The following is a 22,422-nucleotide window of genomic DNA, read 5'->3' as shown; positions in this document are numbered from 1 at the left end:
AAACACAATATATTTGAACGTTGAACAGTTTCAAACAGGTTTATTAAACAATATACGACTGCACGTTGACAAATGGTAAGTGCATCTTCTGTTTGACTGTTTCCCTCTCAGCACAATTAACAGAATGCCAATTATTGACATACTTCTTATTTTGTGCACAGCAACTCATTTAATTTCGGTGGGCTCCACAAGCTGCTCGTACAGCATTAATGTTGCTCCTGCACATTGCTCGTAAAATCTTTTCCTTTAATACCACAAAATAACCCCTCCAAAAGAAAAAATAAATAAAAGAAAATGACTTTCCAGACATGGAAATATAACCCACCCCCCCCCCCCCCCCGAAAGTTAGAAATTAGCGGATATGAAACACTCAAGTGGTTCCACCTAGCTGAGTTAAAATCCAATAACCCCACGACACAACCTCCAATGGTAAACACAACCCCTGGCAGCTTGGGGGAAAAAAAAAGGAGACATTTCCTCGTATAAAGACAGGACGCAAAAAAAAACGTAAGCTCCTTAAAGGTCGTGCCGCACCCAACTCCCCGACAGAGAATTTGCTCCAACGTCAAAATACTTACATTTGAATAAACCCCCCCCCCAATTCACACAAGCGACAAGTTCAGCGTTCAGTTCAGTGCTTCGGTTAAATGTTTTTTTTTTTGTTTTGTTTTGTTTTTCTGGTGCCATTTCATCTTGGTTGTTGTCGCACATTTGCTGGCTGTTATACATTTGGAAAGAATGACGTAGGTTTTTCCACCGCCGACGACCCCGACCTCCGATTTAAACAACGTCCAGGAACACTCTGTCGCAATCCATTAACGTCCGTCGAAAGCCTCGCTCATCGCGTGTAGGATCTCTGCCAGCTGTAGATGGCGTGGATATTATGGGAACACGCCGGAACCCTCTTGCAAGTGCTGATGCTGCGGTGGCGGAACGCCCTCCCTCCCCCGCCGGGCGGCCCCCCCATCCCCAGCCCCCGCCTCCGGGCCGCCAGCTGCTTCACCCTCTCCTCGGCGGCGAAGAAGTCTGTGGTGGCTCTGAAGAATTCCAGCAGAGCCTTGTGACGCCAGCTGGCTCCGGGGTGCCCAAAGGCGGCAGCGCCGCCCCCGGAACCCCCGGGGCCCCCGGGACCCCCGTCCGACTGGGTGGAGAACCCACAGTGGCCCCCTCGGTCGGTGAGGAGCAGGAAGAAATGGGGGTTGGTCTCGAAGAGCTCCAGGGGCAAGGTGGAGCGGGGGTCCCCGCGGACGAGGTCGTCCTGGGCGCACACGCTCAGGACGGGGATGGCGACCTCGTCCACGTCCCTCAAAGGCTCGTTGCGTTCCCAGTACGCCTCCCAGACGCCCAAACTGGTATTGCCGCTGTTACCGCCGCCTGCTGCCGCTGCAGAGCCTTTATGTGCGGAGTGGCAGAACAAAGCCTCTTCCAGTCCACGCAGGGAGCGACTGGAGAATAAGGCGTCCGTACGTATGGTCTCGCCCAACACTGTCCTGTACCTATTGCCATACCCCACACACGCACGCACGCACACACACAGATAATGCAAGAAAAACCCAACATGGAATCAATTTGAAGAACTGCATGGCTCTCATATTACCTGAATTCATTGATTTCAGGAGCCTTGCTTGGGTCACATTGTCCCTAAAGATCAATGGCTGAGCGTTTAACAGGCCACCTGTTACCATGGCACCCTGGTTGTTTTCTTTCTCTTCCTCGCCGACCCCATGGGCGGTCAGTAAGTGTGTCGTTTGATTGTCATAATCATTTTCTCAAGGGGTCCGAGAGCAACGTCAAAACCCTAGCACCCCCATTATTTTTTGATGGTTGGCAGGGTTTTTGAAAGGACGGCCGGAATTGTCGGCGATTTCACTCCACACTATAAAATAAAATGGAGGACTGGAGGCATTGGGCGGTATTAAATAGAGCTTCAATTCGTAAAACCGTTTTGGGTTCTCTCAACCTTACACAAAGGTCGTGGTGTAAAAACGTAAAACATTGTAGGTTTAACAAATGGCTGCACTTAACAAGTCCCTTAAATATTTCCAAATCCAATATTTTTTTTCAGTGCATCTTTTGTTGAACTGTTAAATGTGGGGATCAGAATCTGAATCAACCATGTGGATTTACTAGTTAGCATCGACTCAGAGATCCAACTAATGAGTGGAATCAGCTGCATGGGAGCATTGAAGCCCTTTGAAGCGGGGATTTTTACCTCCTGGACCTGGAATTCTCCACCCGCCCTCATTACGGCCATGACATTCTCGTTCCGGCTCTCCCTCCTCCCCTCGCATCACGCCGCAACTTTCTCCCCCCCCCCCCCCCGTCAGGATTTCACGCTCACCTGCTGAGGCACATCTTCTGGTAGAGCACCAGCGCCCACTGCGCGGGCCACGGCAGCCCGTTCTCGAACCAGCTCTGGCAGCGGAACACGGGCGACAGGCAGGCGGCGGCGGTGACGTAGCTGGACGAGCCGCACTCCCCCAGGTAGGACAGGAGGAGGCCCGAGCCCGTGCTCTCGCTCACGGCGTACAGCCGCCCCGCCGGCTGCCGGTAGCGGACGTAGCGCACGGCCTCGCGCAGGTCGCCGGGGTCCCCGAACTGCTGCAGTTTGAGGGTGGTGAGCGGCGTCCCGTTGTGGCTGCGCCGGTTGAAGACCACGGGGAGGTAGCCGTGCGACAGAGCTGCCTCACAAAGCTGGAGACGGAGGAGAAGCGGGAAGCAAGTCAAGAACGTCCGGATCGCGCGTAGGTGTACGCACGTCACCCTGATGCACTTTCGTATCCAGTGTCGTTATTACACGGCTCTGTGGAATACTCGATTCTGATTGGTCAGCGCGTGGAAATCAGCCGTCAGTTATTTATGAATAACGGCCGCCGATCCGTCGCTATGCTGTTGCGTTTGCGAGCCACGTCGTTGTGGACTGATTTTGTCAGTGGACGCTCTTAAACCCGGGACACTAGTTATGCTAGATTCCAAGGGCTTTTCCAAGAGTTCCAAGAGCTTGACTGAAAGTCATTTAAACAGCGGTTTCAGGTTTTTCCAACGTCAAACCATTCGTTCTAAATGAGATCTAATTGCTTTATGGGTTTCTTACGGCACGATTTTATAGGGGAATTTAGGAGGTAGAACAGAAGTGACCGTGTGACGTGGAGTCATGCGCGAGGCTCACCGAAAACTTTATGAGTGGGCCTACATACTGAGTCAAAAAGCCAAAAATAGCTTGTTGAAAAGGGGAACTGCACAATACGTCTGAATTAGCCTCGGTAGCACAGGGTTGTGCTGCTGAAACTTTAAATGACAGTCCCTGTCTCCCAATCCCCAGCCTTGAAAAAGGTTTCGGAAGTAAATAATTAATAATTGGAATAGAAATTGATTTTTATTTGAAAAGCAAAATTAATTAATAATCATTGCCTTTTAGACTTTTTGTATAAGAAAATGCTTAATATAATCTTAGAAATAAGAGTCTGTCCCTCCCTGTGATTAGTTACATCAGAGCGGATGCTCAATCAGACAGAGACGTTGAAAGGGGCCCTTCAGACGATGGAAAGCATGTGAATTAAGAGGTTTTCCGACTAAGCCCTGCAGACGGCAGCGTGACATGCAGGAACTTACTGAAGCATATCACGACATTAAATATTTACCAGCAGAGAAATACTGCGGCAGCGTACTGCCACATTCTCTTTCATCTGGGGGGGAGGGGTTAACCTGATGAGATACATTCAGGCTGCAGGGAGATGAGTTAACATACATCATTCAGCATTTTGTTCACGCATTACCTTCTCCGTCCAAACTCCATACATTCAAAAGGAGGAGCTACTAAAAAAATGCTGTTTTTCATGGGAAACGCCGCTTTTTTCACAGGTTGAGTTGTGCAGTGTGTAGAAGGAGTTGGACTTTTGGGCGGAAAAAATGACAGCTGCGAGGATTAATGGAGTGGACGAACCGGTTAAGAAACGAGCTCATCGAGGACTTCCTGCGCGCCGGCATTTTAACATTGATATTTGAAATTTATCAGAGACACATTATTAAATTCATACCATAATAACATCTTGGCGCCACACTCTCAACAAATGCCACATACACAATGACTGAGTCGGGTAAACAAAACGGCACAATGGAAACAGCAGAGATTAGGGACATAATCTTTGCTACATCTTTGCTAGACCCTAATCATAATAATCCCGTAATATAGATTTATATATGTAAAAGCTAAATTGTTACAAACTTTGTTTGTGATACCGACTAATCATTACAGAGGAAATCAGAGACATATACTTTATGTTAATAAAGTATTTAATCTTGTACGAGAGGAGCAGTTTCAGTGTAGCAACACAACGGAGTGCCACAGAGGAAGTGCTCAATTCTCACTGGAGATCTGAGTTTTCTATACAGTTTTCTAGGAGTGGCAGGCTGACGAGTCGTTGAGATGTCGGTCAGCTGGTGTTGCGACGCCTCCGCATTGGTCCTGCTGATGGGGCAATTTCATTGAGACAGATCATCTGTTGAAGTTCCCTTATCTGATGGTCGAGACATGTTGCCTTTCTCCTCTTCACATTAAGGCACAGAAAGTGACTAGTTAATGTCTTTTTTAAGACATGAACTCTATTAAGCCTTTATAAGAAAAGCAAAGTACACATACCTTGTACAAAAGTTCATGTAAGAAGTACATCAAAACATAGACATATAAAATTCTTATAACAATATATATATATATATATATATATATATATATATATATATATATATATGTCATCTTTTTGCTTCACTGTTCAAGTTATTGTTTCAATGATGTGAACTTTTATTTTTCAGGTCTTTTTCATTTTTCAAGTTTTATGTTTTTTTATGTTATTTTTAGGGTTAGGTTACAGTTGCACAACTGTTTACAGGTTTATTGCATGTTGTATATCTATCTATCTATCTATCTATCTATCTATCTATCTATCTATCTATCTATCTATCTATCTATCTATCTATCTATCCATCTATCCATCTATCTATCTATCTATCTATCTATCTATCTATCTATCTATCTATCTATCTATCTATCTATCTATCTATCTATCTACCTACAACATTGTCTCTTATTCTAATATTGACTTATAAACACTTTTTTTTAAAATTATAAACCAAAAATTCTGCCATCAGAAAAATAAATGTGAAGAACCATTTTTAATAACATCTCTGTGTGACAGTGTGTGCGCCAGGGCTGAGAAGCTGTCACGCCAATGAGGAATTCCTTGAGCAGTGAGACACAGGGCAGACGTCTCTCTCTCTCGCTACTTATTCCTCCACTCAATTCAGCTAAAATATTATGCATAAATAACCTTTAACTGCACTGCCATTTGGTAAATGGTTTGTTGTGAAAAGCTATGATGATAAATGTTCAGTATTTGGCTGGATTCTAGTCTGCACCAGGCTCTAAAACACACACACACACACACACAAAGGTGGCTGTCCGTTGCCATTTATTTATTTTAATGTGTCTAAGGAGCCTCAAAACACAACACCCCCCCCTCCCACGCACACACACGCCTGCACACACACACACTTATTCGTGCCACACTGGATGGAGACTCAGAGTCAAAAAAAATCATGGGCGTGAAAAAAAGGAAAATAGGTGTAAAAATATAAATGATTGAGAAGGCTCATTCATAAATGTTTGAGCGCTTGAAATATGCATTTTGAAAGCGTGGCGAGCACACACACACACACACACACACACACACACACACACACACACACACACACACACACACACACACACACACAGTACCAAAGAGTCTATTTCTGTTTGGCGACAATTTCTTTCTCTTCGCGCCGAGAGTGTGCATGCCAACCCATGCAAACTAGACCTACAGAATCTCCTCCACACACGCACACGCGCACACACACACATACACACACACACACACACACACACACACACACACACACACGTCCATCCCTTTTCTACCGTATCCATTTATTCGGCACTGCGATAGACAATTCACACATTTTCCCCTTCTACTCCCACCGTCCTGTTCAATCACCGCTATTTGATCCTGTCATTTATATTCATTATCCTTCCACCTAAAAAAAAAAATCGATTCGAATCACTGAACCAAAGATTAATTCTACGGTCATTCTGCTTTCCATTGATGTTTCCTCACTGGTCATTAGAGGGTTTTCCTCTCTCTTAAGGTCTCTTGTGGTCTCTCTCTTTCTCTCTCTCTTGTGGCGGCAGGTGGCTGGAAGTCAAAATGGTGATGGGCTCGCTCAAAGAGCCGGCGCTTAATGAGTTCACTCACTTAGCGGCTGGAGTCAACACACTGAAAGGCTGGTTTTAAAGGCTGGTTTGAAAGGCCGCGTCTCCCTCGGTATCTGATCTGTCGCCCTGAACTCGCTCTTTCTTCCTCACTGGGTTTTCACAGGGTTTTAAGCTGATGCGATGGCTTCTGCCCAAACGCTCTCGACTGAATAACCATGGTGAATTGGCGCTGGCATCTTCTCATCGCTTCTTTTTTGTTGCCTCGGCCTTCCCTTTGGAAATGTTATTATTACTTGAAAAATACCTTTTAGCTACGTGTCAGCCCCCATAATAATTAACACCCGGCGAATTTCTCACCAAACTAAGGCTGTGAAAATATGTTTTTTCTGATGCAGTTCCCTTTCCTCGATGAACACATTGGTTAATGTAAAGTTACAGCATTAGGATTGGCGTCCACAGGCCTGCGTTTTATCACCCAAACTCTGTCCCAAACTAAACAGGGACGTTCTGTGGCCTTTTCAGGCGGTGTTTTATGTGCCGGCGTTTGCTCACGTACAGGTGTACATAGTATGTGCTGCATATTTACAATATCAAATTTGAATTTACATTTGCTTTAACATCCTGGCGTCCGTTAAGGAAACCCTCTGCACGTTCTGCAGAAAAAAGCTTGGAATTAAGGAACATTCTCAGTAACTATGTATTTTTCCATTTCAATCTGCTACCATATGTTTTCCTCGAGCTAGACAAATACGACCCTCGTAATACAGTAAGGATCCATACGGCTAAAGTGAGGATGTTTCAAAGATTGGAGCAGATATTAGGCCTTGCAGCTCAGGGCTTTTCAAACATAGCTCCCATAAACTAACAAAACGTGGCCAACCTGTAAAAAACATGTAAAACAAGATACACGTGTGTGTCTGTGGGGGGGCGTGACAATAATCGCAACTTTTAAATTTGCTAAAATTTTACGCCAAAAAAAAAAGGCACCATTCATTTAGAAAAGCAGTGCATAGATATACTATGTTTAGATTATTGAGAATAGAGACAGAAAACAACATTTATCAGAATGCACAAATAACAATTTCGCTCCCCTGCAAAAGGACCCTTGCAATTCCAACGAGGACCCTTTAGGGGGCCCCCGGACTCCAGTTTGGAAACCTGGGAACCTGCTTCTACGCTACTACCAAAGACACCAGTACCTGGTCACAGTGTACAGTTACCTCCAGCACATTCCGGGTGATCTTGCCAAAGGAGTTGGGGATGATCAGCAGAACCGGGCTGGTGGAATGGCTGGAGGTCCTCCTCCTCTTCTGGTAGGAGGACCCGGAGAGGGCCACGGCCCAGTCCAGGGCCACCAGACCCTCGTCCCCCAGCTGCAGGTGGTCCCTCACGAACTGGACCGGACTGTTGCACGGCCAGCACATGGCGTGCACCCCCTGGAGGAGGGCGCTGGACCTCCAGGTCCACGACCACCCGACGCAGGGGGAGTAGGAGCTGAAGGTCTTGCAGTGGGTGAGCAAGTAGTTGGCCAGGGCGGAGGGCTTGCAGAGGAGAGCTGCGCCGGGGGATTGGGCTCCACCGTCATCATCCCCCCCGCCATGGGAGCCAGTCGGGAGACCCTCAGACCCCCCATCGGAGACCAACTTGTGCCTGGAGACTCCTCCTGGTCCGGGTCCCAGGAGGAGCAGCGGGTCCGACCTTTGGCCCTCCCTAAAGAACCTGGAGGTGGGCCAGATGAAGACCACCAGGACCAGCACGCAGACAGCAACAAGCACCTCCAGCATTTGGCACCACGGAGTGCAGAATGGATAAAACGCGCAGGACTTTTAATCAGAGGTTCGAGATGGAGTTTCATTGACGATCCTGCGCCAAAAAAGCGCACGGAGCCGCGGTGCGCATCGCGACAGCTTTTGTCTCACTACACCGCTGCAAGTTTCAGGAGTGTGTGGATCTCCCCAGTCCACTCTGTCCTCCGTGTAGATATATCGTTCAAAAATGTCCAAACGCGTCTGCTTTACGCGGTGCGGATCCAAGTCGGAGTGCGTGTTTCCATGTCGGTGCTGCGCGCATTGGAGTGGACGCGCACGGGAGCGTGTTTCCAGTGTGATCCGCGCTCGGATCAGTTTTGGATCCGAGGGCGCTGAGGCGCCTCCCACTGTGTCACTTCATTCTCATCCATCCTCACGTTGCCCTCTTTTTTTTTTTTTCTTTGGGGTGGGGTCGTTTTGAATGACGGATGAGTCTAGGGTCTCTGTTATGCACGGTAATATGTTTTTTTTTTGTTCCATAAGTTAAAGTAGTGGACGGGGTAGCGCAGCAGAGTCGCCCATAGCGCTCTTTGAAAAAATTAAAGTGGTAATCCATAATATCATTTACTTATATTATGGATTACCCATATTTGATATTAATCCCACATTTATTTAACTGGCACCTTATAAGAAATAGATGTTCAATCTAGTTGCATTATGTATGTGCTCCTGTATATGCTGTTTCCATTGTCGGTAAAGCAGTGACGCTAGTTCTGGTCAGTAAACGGTCCATCAGAATCAGAATCAGAATCAGAATCAGAATCAGAATCAGAATCAGAATCAGAATGCCTTTATTGTCACTGCATGTGGCAAAAGAACTACAAACATTCACATGCTTTTACACTCTCTCCCTCCCTCCCTCCCCAAAACCCACCCATAGATTCACATTTACATAAATGTACGCTCTATCCCACCCTCCCTTCCCATAACCAGCACAACGCACCCACACACACCCACAATATAAAAACAACACAGACAATCTGATGGATTTCCAAATCAAACCCTGCCTTCCTGGTGACAAATAGAATAAAGAATAGAATAAAGACCAAGAGGCAACCAACAGGGTATTCAAGGTGAGAGCTAAAATAAATAATTCCCCTGGATTGCAAATGCATTACCTCAAGCTCCACACATGGATAGAAGTCATTGGCTGAGGATAAAAAAAAAAAATGGCATTGCCTTGGTGGATCAATTGATATCTGAAATGGACCCAAACAGCTCTGTAATGTCAAGGCTCATACAGCTCATGTATAGGCTTGTTTTATACAACAAGGCGTTTGCAACAGATATGGCAGCAAAGCAAAGCCCGAATTCTTGCCAAGTGCAAATGGCGTTGCTAAGTGGCCAAATTGTGTGTTAAAACAAATCCAAGGGAAAAACAACCCCCAAATTGAAGAGACGGTAGAACATTGTGCATGTGTCCCTGTATGCACGGCCAATGAAAAACACAAACAGATGACACAACGGCCGATGATACCGTGGTAATGAGCAGATCAAAAGCCCTTATCTATTACCTCTGGAATGCCAGTGCGGGACAGACTTCAGCCAGTGCACTGCAGATCGGCCTCATCGTGCAGTCATTTGTTTTAATTTACTGCAAGCTCCGTTTCTACGTGCACATGAAACGCTGCACGATGCTTATCTCCGTTGTTTCTGTGCCGGGACTGAATCCTCATTACACAACCAGGGACGACTTTGATGCCCGGTGTGCCTTCCCGGCTAGATGAATGAAAACAAAAACCCTGATTTCCCCATGAGTTGAACACATTAAAAACACATTATTATGACCAGAGGCAGTGCGTTTAGTAGTGTGTTTGGAGAAAAGCACACTCCCTTGGTCAAAACGTAACCCGTTATTGCGTGAGAAACTACCTGTGTATGTACGGTATACGCCGATGAGAATGTATAAGAGAGAGATGTGATCAAATAGTGACTTTCCAACAATTGTACATCCCAGAGTCCCCGATTGTATCAGGAGGTTTTGAATTACCTGGATCCCCCGCACGCTGTTTACTGGAAAAGAGATGGAAGAGGCTGAGCAACAGGGAGGCGCTGCAGGGGAACCGTTGATTTATTTATTTTGAACTTGAAAGGCTCTTGCAAAGCTTCGTCACCATCAACACGGTGTGCATTTTGTGCAATGTGGCTTTAATTTCAAAGACGTTGATATTAGCCGCACAGGTGGATACAGGGTGGTTTTTTTTGGGGGGTAACTCTGGTATTATCTTGTATCTCTTTGAAGCCTGTTAATTTTTCTAATTCTAGTTCGGCTTCATTAGAAAGACACAAAAACCACACATGCACAGAAATCCATATTCAAGCAACCAAACCTAGAGGCGGATCCGCACGGTTCAGGGCTTGACGGAGGATTTATGGAAGCAGAAAACATTTTTTATATTTTTGGTTTCCTTGGTCCTGACTGGCTTGATGTGATGTGTGCCTTCAGGGCCCGTTTCCCAATAAGCACCTGAGAAAAACTGAAATAAATCTCTCCTCCAACCGGCGGAGCTACGTTTCATACGACAACATGATTGAATACATTTGTAACTCATAATGCATAAATTCATAACCCTGCTTAAAAAAATACCAGAGTTTTCCTTTAAGGACAGGTTGCAATCAAGGGCATCCAAGTCGCACGGCCAATTCTACCGCTGTTGCCATCAATACTGAGATACAGTACATACAAATATATATATATATATATATATATATATACATAAAATAACTGTTTTCAACATCTACTTAATTGGATCTAAGTGCTAGAAATAACTAAGTATGAGTGTGACTGAGGACAGGACAGTGGATCCAAGCCGAAGCACAGAGAAAGCACTCAGTGCTGCTCCCCGTGACTCATGGGGCTTTGTGTATAGAACCAAATTGCGGCCCCATCCCGAGTGAGATCGCAACCTCCCTCTGCCTGGTTTATGGTAATGCAGAGCAGCTGTGCAGATTAAGGAGAACTTAAACTAGGTTTTCCAGAGTCCTGTGATTGGTGCCTAAGGAGCAGAGTTCACTGTTTTTCTAACCCCCCCCCTCCCCATCAGCATCACCCCCATCACCCCTATCCGCTGTCGTCATGGTGAGACCACAACTCTCCTCTTCAAAACAGAAGCAGGGTGCCGGGTGGCTTCAAACAGCTTTGCTGCAGTCCAAACAAATGGAATATCATCATCTCAGGTCAGATGGGGCTCTTTGTTTATCTTGTGGCTTAAATTTGATTAGGAGTAAACTCATTCTGAATCTGTGCCACGGCCAATCCCGCATTAAGGCAGGAATGAAACCCACCTCAGAGTGAGACCCACAATCGCATTCAAGGGGCCATAATAACATTTGTAATGAAACAATGAGGATGGTAACATATCTTCTATAAAACAATATGACCGATAGGGGTAGAAAAACAGCTCTGTCTATTTGTGTTGTAGTAGGAAAGAAAAAGGGAGGGAAAAAATAAGCATATTTTGTCTGACACAGATGGGTTTTAGATAGATAGATGCTTTTTTTATTCTCAGAGGGAAGTTTTGGTGTTACAGCAGTGCACATCAAAATACATGGGGGAAAAAAAATTAAACTGAAATAAATTGGTTTGGCCAAGTTTGGAGCCAAGTCTAATGCAAACATTTGCCACCACTTGGACAAACACAATTCATTTTCCAGTTGAACTTGCAGAAGTCTATGTCTAAAGAAGTCAAAAATGTCTAAATCAGCCCCTCCCCCTGTTCTTAAAAAACTAAACTGACTGAGGTCCCTTTGGTGCATCACCAGTTTGAGGCGCTTGAGATGAGAAGTGAAGCCACATGACCACATCCTCTGCCGGCTGCTTCCGGTGCCTTTCTGTGAAAGGGGGTCACAGCGAAAACAAGAGCAGGTAGCGTCAGACCAAGGAATCAATGTGTTAATTGGTCCTCGTCCAGCGAAAAAAAACAGCGTGCGGGCGTGAGGCTCTGGGAAGGAAAGCCTCAATAATCTCAAATGCGGCTCGGCATCAGCTTAGATGCTAAAGTGCGGAGGTATTGATTCCGACGTGGCCAGGTCGGGTTATTCATTCATGAATGAAAGAGATTCCAAGACCTCAAAGCAGTGATTGGGAAACACTGTTCGTCAGATGCTTGTAGATACTAGCAGAGGCGGTCGCTTCCCAAATCAGGAGGTGGGAAGCGATCCAAAGTGACGCGCATGATATTCTCGGACCCGACCGTAAGCAATCAAAGTGGGGAACTGTAAGGTACGCAGGTAGGAAGGTTGATGATGTTCTCCGCAAAAGCCTGTCCACCAGTAACTCCACTGGCTATCCCCAAATACAACTGCCAGATCAATTCACCAGGTCCATGAGGCCTATGAATGACTGTCACATGCACAGGCCAAAGGGACGGGATGTTTGGGACGTTTGTTGTAGGTCTTGAACCCTGAGACCAAACTGAGACGAAACTGTCAACACATGTGGATAATTTATATATTTTTATATTGTCATAACATGTCCTTCTTGTGTCCGAATTTCAATCGTTGATATCTCAAAGCCGTGAGAACTTCCAGCCCGACGCCGAGGAACAGGTCCCTTTTCATACTAATGTCCATTTCCTAATTATAAGTCATTCCTGCGACATCCTGGAGCCGCAGTGCTCGTGTCGCCCGTCTCTCCTTGTCTTTGTGGGGAGACCTGTTTTTGAGTCCAAAACATATATATATTTTTTAATGAACAGCATACAGTATGTGTATGAAAGATGTGCGTGGCTGCATTTACTTGTACTTCTTGTCCTATTGTTCTCTTACCGTTTATCTCGCCAGTTATAACACCGCCCTGCGTCTCTTGACACACTCTCTGAGATTGCCGCCGCGGTGCGGAAACTCGCTGCATTCGAACCCTTTGTCCTCATCCTGAAGCCGGATCGAAGTGTGGAAACTAATCTGAGATCTCGATATTCAACCACCTCCTCCCCACACAACCGGGACGACATATGAAACAGGGAAGGAGGAGGAGGAGGAGGAGGAAGAGGAGGAGGAGGGATGAGATCCAGAAACAAAGAGGTTGGCACAACGTCAAAGAGGGATTGGAGGACGTGCCAGAAAGCAGGGGGAGAATTTTCATAAATCTTTTAAGTAGAAGAAAAACATGAAGGTGGTGGCAGGGGGGTGGGTGGGTCGGAGGGTTGTGATACAAAGCAAAAGAGGCCTCGGCGTGCACACATTGATATCAGGAACGCGGAGGGGTGAGGTGCGGAGGAACGCTCTGCTTACCCCCAGACCTACTTGATAAGGGAGGAATGAGCCGCTGCTTTGAAAGCAGATTAAATGGAGATCAGCACGTCTAGGTTGTCCTTACACACAGTCAGGACATGAACACACAGTCAGGACATGGACTCACAGTGAGGACAAGGACACACAGTCAGGACATGGACACACACAGTCAGGACATTGACACACAGCCGGGACATGGACACACAGTCGGGACATGGACACACAGTCGGGACATGGACCCACACAGTCAGGACATGGACACACACAGTCAGGACATGGACACACACAGTCAGGACATTAACACACAGCCAGGACATGGACATACAGTTGGGACATGGACACACAGTTGGGACATGGACACACAGTGGGGACATGGACACACAGTCGGCACATGGACGCACAGTTCATGATATTCCCGCAGTCTGCTCTACCGGTTGTACATATTTCTTGTTTGAAATAAAGCAGCAAGGCATAAAAAGCAAAGCCAAACAAAATCATGTTCAAAATACAGTAGATGGATGGAATGACTCAGCAGTTTAGGGGCCTGGGATTTTTTTTTTCTTTCTACTGAAATAAAAAGTGTCAAGTCAATGAAATCCACGAAACCGCGGAATGACTGCGAGGGATCGTCTCGACGTGCAGCTCCAGTGACCATTCGAAATCCGACTTTGTTGACAGGAGGGATGCCCTCTCTCCAGCCTTGAATTCCATGTGGATCACGTCGGATCGGCTTCCTTCCTTCTGCTCCAGGTTGCTGCTGATTCCGGGTATCCAGAAAGCAGCTCCACGGGGCTCACGGGTTTCTTCATCATTTTGAGATTGATCTGCCTTGTAATGGCGGCAGCAGCGGATTTGGAAGGTCGTGATGCATGCGCCACTGCGGCAGGACGCCATACGGGTTTCAATAACCGATAACTGACTTGACATTGAGCAGACTTTGAGCGGTCATGGCACTGCCACTGACAGTGAGTGGACAATCATTGAGTTTGCTATGAAAATAGAGTTAAAACCAAACATCTGGTCTTACCGCCGCTCCATCTACGGACATTATGGTTGATAAATTTGTTTAGCGGAGATGACAAATGTGTTTGGTGAATGTATGTGCATTCACTCAGACTAAAAATATGCACTTGCGTGCACTGCTGTCCGCTGACCTCATAAAGTATAGTTGTTCTTGACTGGGTTTTTGGACAAGGCAGACGCTTTGACAAGGTTTTGAATATCCAAGAAGGACGGAGTGAATGAATGCCAATGTTGTCTTATTTTGTTGTTATGGTGACATATGAGGCTGATTGCCCAGCGCTATGTATCAGCTATAAAAGAGGTCTGCTGATTACCAGTTTGACACGTGCGTTTTAAAGGCCACAGAAGCCATCGGGTGCAGTTCCAAAGAGGCCAAATAGTCAGCTGCTAAATTCGAGGTGCATTGGTCAACAAAACGCGAAGGGAAAAGTCTTACACATCATGACGGCGCACGTGAAACTTGGACGAGCCGCTTCAGCAGAGGCCGGCGGTCGTCATTTGAAGCGGGGACGGACGGACATTTAACCTAATCGTGCCACAAAAGTACAGCCTCAAAAATGGCGGAGAATTGAATCGGCACCTAGGCGGTCAGGTTTCAACAAAAACTGCACGTTGTGCGCTTCGCAGAGCTGGTATTAAAGGCTGTGCTGCTTTTGGAAACCGCTTGTATCAAAGGTCAATGCAACGTGAAAAACAAAACGCGCAAAACCTGGAACCTGGAACCTGGAAACCCGAGCAACGGGATAATAGAGTAATATGGTCTTAATTTAATCTTCAGCCAGCCGGGCTCACCACCTAAAAAAGTCTCGGATTTGACTTGGACTCAATAACCTTTGGTCCGTGTTTCTGCCTCGCCTCGCTCTCAGGCCACAGCTTGGGTGGTCTTGAGGATAACACGACAAGACAGATCTGGATACCAGGTCTGTACGGGATCCTCATGTCCTGATTCCCACCGGATTTTACCGCTGATGACATATGATATTATTGGCGGTGTCGGGTTGAGGCCGTGGTGGGGGTGGGGTGGTGCCAGCGTTGGTTTCCATGATGACCGGAGGGGAGTTGGCATTGGGGCCTGTGTGTGTGTGTGTGTTTTTTCATACTTACGTGATGTACCAGCTGGACATAAACCCCGAATGCGAAAGGTGTTTGGACACCTGGAATTCCGTGGAGAAGACGATTTCAAATCCCTTGAGAGCAAATCACGTCGGAGAAGGGCCCGACTGGTCATCGTTGTGTGAGAGCAATCTCTTTCAGTACCCTGCATATCCTCAATAATCAGGTGTTCAGTGAACAAATTGACATAGTGGAATGCCACGCCTATATTAAACTGGAATTCCCTAGTAGCTCATTATACACTGAACAAGGACAGTGGGTCTCATTCACAAGTATGTGTGTACAAATTATCTTATTACAGTAGCTCTCATGCTAAATTACCCCCAGATTGCCCACCACGCTTGCATACTGGAGGAATTAGTTCTTACCTCTGTGTGTATTTTGACTAATAGAGATGATTCAAAAATAAAAGAATTATACGCATCCTGGTGTCTCTGGTGTTCTCACTTGCTTTCTCCAGAAGATGAGTTCGGCAAAATCCTCCAATAAAGGTAAAGGTTAAGGTTTCTTCATACAGTGTAATTTGACTACGTTGGGCTGCTAATTAGCCAATTGCCAACCCTGCTTTTTTCTTTAAAAAAAATCAGACTTTATCCAACTTAGATTGTAATTGGTCTTTATTTGGTTTTCCATACTTTTGGATAGGTCTCGTCTTTTAGGTTAGCATATGTAAGTTTGAGAGATTTGAGTGGACCCTAAACTAGGGTGACCACATTTTGAAACACACATTTTGAATGTCGCGTATAGGAAGCGGCAGCCCTACACCCACCCACACAGACACCCACACTGACACACACACACACACACACACACACACACACACACACACACACACACACACACACACACACAACCCCTGAAAGCACACAATTCACAGTGAGCAAGTGGGTCTGTTAATGATGACGGCCACTTCTCTGGTGGCATCTTCGTGCACCCTCTTTTCTGCTGCCTGCATACAGTTTATAATATATGCAACCACTGAAAACAAGTACAATATTATTATTATTGTTTGAATTGTGCCGAAAGTTGTAGTGTAGTAGTAGTGAATGTTGAAAACAGGGTCGGGACTCAGGACACACAGCACGAAACCGGGACTGTCCCGGTTTTCAAAAAGATAAATTACCTTTGAAGCCCTATATCTCAGTAATTAAAAGAGCTACAAAAATAACATGAACTGTTTTTGACAGCTCTGGACATTTTCTTTCAAAGTGATCATAGTGTCAAAAGGGGGCGCCACTTAAAAAGAACATATAAAAACATATCATTCAAGGCTTTTCAAATTACATACTGTATGCAAATTCTGACAGGGCAGGTATATTCCCAACCATATTAACCCCTAGTAACACATGCATTTCATTTTCACCCATTCCTTCTTTTCCTTTTTAGGTAATAAATAACTACTTCACCCATAAGGCCATTAAATCAAGATGCATAACAGAATAGCACAGAATTGTAGTCTTTAAAGTTGGCTAGTGAGGGTTTGAAACACTTATAAATAATTGTGTAAATATTATGCAATGTATATAATAATTAGTTTTTGTTCCTGTAGAAGCCACAAGTCCGTATGATATCAACCTTGTTTTAAAAAAAATATATAAGAACATTGTATCCGTAATGTCGTGGAGACTACACTACCCATAAGTGTATCAGCTACGTTTCTGATGGGTGGAGTTCACTGTTACCATAAAAATGTTTACCGCACTGGCTGATGGGTAAATTCAAAATTTTCCACCAGGCGCACGCTGACATTTATATACAAATAAATTATATCTATGAATGAAATTCATAATTTGGGTTAAGGCCCTATATCCCTACTCTTGCCCAACCTTGAATTTAATAGACAATTCAATAGAGAAACACAAAACCATATACTGCTTTACATCCCCCATCCCCCATGGTGGTGTACTTTTATCTGGTTAGTTTAAGTTTTAGTGTACGTATCTGCGCCCCCCCTCCTTCCCCATGCCCCCCGCCTCTCCCTTCTAAAGTCAAAGAAAATATCCCCATTCAAATGAATTGGTTTGAATTTCGTTCTGTGTAGCACAAAAAAATTCACACAATCGTGCGGGACCATCGTGCTCCTGGACACGATTCAATAGATTAGTTTCGTTACTGAGAAAAAGCGTGAGACCGGGTTGCCGATTGCACAGGAAAGGCCATCTACTTGACGGGGCTTGAATAATCAGTGGTCTCAATTAGGTGTCCGAAATGTACACGCACTGATTCAGCTGCCGAGGCTACAGCACAAATTAACCCCTTTTTTCTTTTTTTTTCAAATCAGATTTGATGAACAAATAGATCCAGGATGTTTCAAATTAAAAGCAGCAGTTCCGGACATTTCATTTTCAGAGGCCACATGGCTTCATGATTTGGCCTGCATGTGTTTACCAGAAGCAGCAGCGTATTTTGTTTTCATAAACGATTTTCACAACAACTATCTACTCCTCTCAGTTATCTTCATTTGACATGTATAATCTTTAGTGGCTATTTTGGTGAAATATTCTTCTTGCTTCATGTTTGATGGTTAGAAACCGACTAATAGGCATGCCAGTCAGGCGCGTGCTCCAGTCGTTGGCAAAACTCGCTCAGCGCTCCAGTAAAAACGTGTCCAGCTCTCCTCCACACTCAGGCAACATTTTCGGGAAAACATTAGTACGCAAGGTGTCTTCACTCCCTTACAATTATACAGTAGGAGTCATCAGAGTCCCTTATAGTCAGAGCACCTCATTAGCTAATGATGTGTCCTGGTGCTTGTGGAGGAAAACTGACTAAGCAGAACGCCACCAAAATGAAGTCACTCTTGTGCTGTTTGGAGCACCACCAAGCATCAATATTGGCACATTTGCTTTTCTGACCTCGGGTAAAGGCTTCACAGAAATGTTAAAAATTTGTGTCAGTGCGGCCTGACCGGCATACAGTGCAGGACTAACCCTTTTCTACTGGGATGCTGGAGCCCATCGAATTATCAGGGTACTGTGGAAAATGAATGCAGCTTTGTTTATCTTCCCCTTGGTTAAGCAACGCTTTTTGAGTAACGTAGTTAAACAGGCTTCCATTGAAGGCACAAAGTTCTATTTACATGTGAGTGAATGGGTGGATGTTGTGATGTCTGTGTGTGTGTGTGTGTGTGTGTGTGTGTGTGCCCTTAGTGCCGGCACTGAATGTACGGTAAACACAACGCGGCCCCGTGGCCCCTGTGTGACAGATGAAGGGGCCCAGCAGTGTCCAAGGGCGACAGGGATGTGAAGTGGGAGGAGTTTGCATACAGTGTTCACACTTACACCACTCCTAAAAACACTGGTAGAAATTAATGGGAGACTATGTTGTGAAAACAAAAGGGAGACTGAAAGTGATGACGTTTTTTTTTTAAATGGAAAATATCTTCTAACCATTCAACTGCCATTGTACACTCTCTCTCTCTCTCTCTCTCTCTCTCTCTCTCTCTCTCTCTCTCTCTCTCTCTCTCTCTCTCTCTCTCTCTCTCTCTCTGTTCTCTTTCTCTCTATCTCTATTTAGGCATTATAGCTACATCGTAATGATAAATAAAATAATAATAATTATTAAACATATAATAATAATAATGATAAAAAATAAACAAATGAATTATTAATAATAATAATAATAATAATAATAATAATAACAACAATACATTTAGCTGCTGGCAGTAATACACAGGGTCCAGTATATTAATTTTAGGTATGTGTTACAGATATTTGGTTCCTGTGAAATGCGTCACAATTTACTAAACTTACAAACATTGTGGAGTTACGTCCATGTTTCTGCCATTCAGTCTTAATATTCCAGAAGAAGGGTATTTGAAGAATCAGATTTTTTGATTTGCCGGATTGCTTCCTTATTGTCTTACATTTTTGGCTATTTTTTGGCATCTGGAACAGTAACAACAACAAACTTTGTAATTACTTTGCATAACAATAATAATACTATAATATAATTTTCTTTACATAAAATCTTGTTATTGTTTTAACTGACCTTGTTGTGTGTGAGTACGTGTGCAGTCTCAGGTGACGTGGGTCTCATTTGTGTCAATTATGACGTTAAACACGTCATAATTCACAGGTCACGTCACAGGTTTATGTATTTATGGAGATTCACTATAGTAGTTGAACTAACATAATTTTGGTGGTGACTTTTTTCCTTGAATTACATCTCAAATAACATTTACCCTCAGTTACATTCCATAAAATATGAAAAAAGTTGTGGTATTTCTGTGAGTAGTTACTATTGCACGGCTTCTATTTTACCGACAGCTCGCTGGATCTTGAACGCATCACTCAGTCGTACATTCGAGTGGACTCGACTTACGTGGTCGCAAGTTTTTGTGGACTCTTTTTTTTTCGTACTTTTCATGATTCGGCAAAGTGATGGGGACCATGGAGATAAAATGTCAGTCTAACAGATTCACAGACATCTACAGTACCAGGTAAGAAAGTACATAAATGTGAAATAAACCTATACAGCAGTTTGTAATCTCTAACCACTACAGAGAAATGCATTTCGTTGCCTCAGTACGTGTACTCTGTGCAATGACAATTAGTTGAATCTAATCTAATACAGAGCGACAGAGTCCACGCCGAACACTGGACACGGTGTCAATGGACATTCTGAATCAGAACCTCCCCATTTATAGTAAATAATATGATGATGTCATAAAGCGTCCTACTGTAAATCTAATTTTCTTCATTTTGTTTTACGGATAGTGGCATGTCGGTCAAGCACAACCAGCTGAATACTTGGGCTCAAGGTTGTTCAGTTTTTTCACTAATTTCTGCTCCGTATGTGGACCGATATGGATGAAACTTAAACCGTGACATGTTTGTGACATACCGGTTTAAACGACACCTTAGCAGCTTATGTTATTGTTGTGTTCAAGATACTTTTACCGGAGTTTGACAAATTTTACCATTGAATGCCGCTTCTGTGATATCAATCAAATTTGGTTGGTTTTTCACTAATTTCTGCTCTGTATGTGGACAGGGCTGGACCCCTAAAAAGCTGCAGCCAGCAATACATTGGTTCCAGTTAAGTTGTGTTAGATTCTGTGCAATGTAGCACAAGTTTTGATTTTTACGACCACAAAAGTGACTGTGTTCTCAATGTAACGCCAATGCTCTTCAATTTTTGGTGAGTTTGTAAAGGTTTATCAATATTTCCTGATACAAATGTAGATCGGTGTGAATCAAACTTGGATGACAACGCGTATGAAACGATTGTTGGTTTGGCATAGTTTTAGGCTGGAAAATGCCAAGAAGAATAAACCAAAAAAAAAAAAATGGGATGCGCAATGGATGCAGACAGAAATACATAGTGGCTTTTTAAGTCATGTTAGTTGCAAATCACATTTTGAAGATTTTTCCTTAAATGAGCATGAAACAAGGGATTCAACTGTAAGGACCCTCCCCAAAAACATGCACACAGCATCGTCTGACCAGCGATGGACACTCAACACCTGGTACCCGGGCGCGTCCACGTATGCTGCCCACTGCTCCTGCCTGTGGCCCCGGAGGAAGGACAAGCCAGGATGGGTAAAATGCAGAGGCCTCATTTCACCGGCCACCATCCAAAGCATGTGCGTGTGTGTGTGTGTGTGTGTGTGTGCAAGCATGTGTTGTAGTGTGGTGTGCTGTGTGACAAATAAAGATTGTTCTTCTGTTCTCTTCTTCTTGTCATACAGGACTATATTGTATTTGTTTGCTAATCTTGTGTAATGTGACATAATCTGTGATTTTTGCAACAAGATGTCAGTTATTTGTAATTTATAGCAGCCATAATTTTGTTTATAATTTGCAAAATAGAGTGCATTTGGAAATTGGGACAAGAAATTACAAAACATGTTAGATAATTAGATAATAACAGTTGTCCAAAAGGTCTTAACAAAATAATCAAACAAATATCACAGTATTAATTAAGATCATGTGACAATTAATAACATTTATTATTAAAATGGAAATCTTAAGTAATAAGTAAAAAAATAAATTGGACCACTTATTTTAAGTTGTCAAGGTAAACAGTGTTTATAAACATCGTGTTACCTGGAATGCTATTCTTTTAGAATATTGTGACTGACCTCAAGGGCTGGATTTCTGGACAATTGCTTCTTTATTGTCATTAGAATTATTATAGAAGAACTTGTCAATACTCAACACCTTCTGCATTTGAATTTAAGTTTGCTATGTTTAGCTGTTGGAAACCATGTATTTTTGACTTTAAACCAAACCTTGTCATTGTTATAACTCACCTTGTTGTGTGTGGAAGTAGATGTGGAGCCTCAGTGATGGCAGGTGACGTTCAATTACGCATATTTACGCAGGTTTGTGTAATTCGGGAGGTTAACGAGGGTAGTCGAACTTACATAATTTTAGTGGTGACTGCTTTCCTTTGATTAACTTTTCAATAAGTTACGTTTCCATGAAATACGGAAAACTGTATTCATTGCATTTGTGTGAGTAATTACCAAATCATATCACGACTTCTATTTTTTCGACGACTTCCTGGTCCTTGAACGCATCACTCACTCGCACAGTTGAGTGGACTTGACTCTGCGTGGTCACAGAGTTTCCGTGGCTTAATGGTTTTTCGTGTTTTTTCATGGATCCAGGAAAGTAATGGGGACCAAAGAGAATAAAATGTAAATCGAACAGATCCACAGACATCTACCAGGTAAGAAGGTACATAAACACCACTGCCACGGAGTCTACACCGCACACTGGACGTGGTGCCAAAGAACATTCTGACCCATAACCTGCAATTTAAAGTGAATAGTATGATGACGTCACATAGCGTCTTACTGTAAATCTCATCTCGTTCCATTAGTTTTCGAACGTTCAAGTGTAGGTAACGCACAGCTGTCTGGCTTCTGTCTTTTGGTCAGTTTTTTTGCAACTTTCTGTTCCGTATGTGGATTGATTTGGATGAAATTTAAACCTCGAGGTGTTTGCAACATACCGGTTCAAACGAGACGCACTGTGTTCATAGCTTCTG

The 22,422-nt window shown here is 44.1% G+C and overlaps 1 protein-coding gene across 1 annotated transcript; it reads right to left on the bottom strand.

Moving 5' to 3' along the window:
* Positions 1-427: 427 nt before the first annotated feature.
* Positions 428-8,031, bottom strand: abhd15a (abhydrolase domain containing 15a; the record flags this gene model as incomplete). Its single annotated transcript, XM_080006374.1, has 3 exons — positions 428-1,496; positions 2,342-2,694; positions 7,468-8,031. The coding sequence occupies 3 exons, from the start codon at positions 8,029-8,031 to the stop codon at positions 839-841; spliced, it is 1,575 nt and encodes a 524-aa protein (XP_079862500.1). The 3' UTR covers positions 428-838.
* Between the last annotated feature and the right edge of the window lie 14,391 nt (positions 8,032-22,422).

This window comes from Zeus faber (assembly GCF_960531495.2).
Source record: "Zeus faber genome assembly, chromosome: 9".
Classification (NCBI taxonomy): Eukaryota; Metazoa; Chordata; class Actinopteri; order Zeiformes; family Zeidae; genus Zeus; species Zeus faber.
Note: the sequence above shows the minus strand (reverse complement) of the source record. Positions and strands in the feature narration are given on the sequence as shown.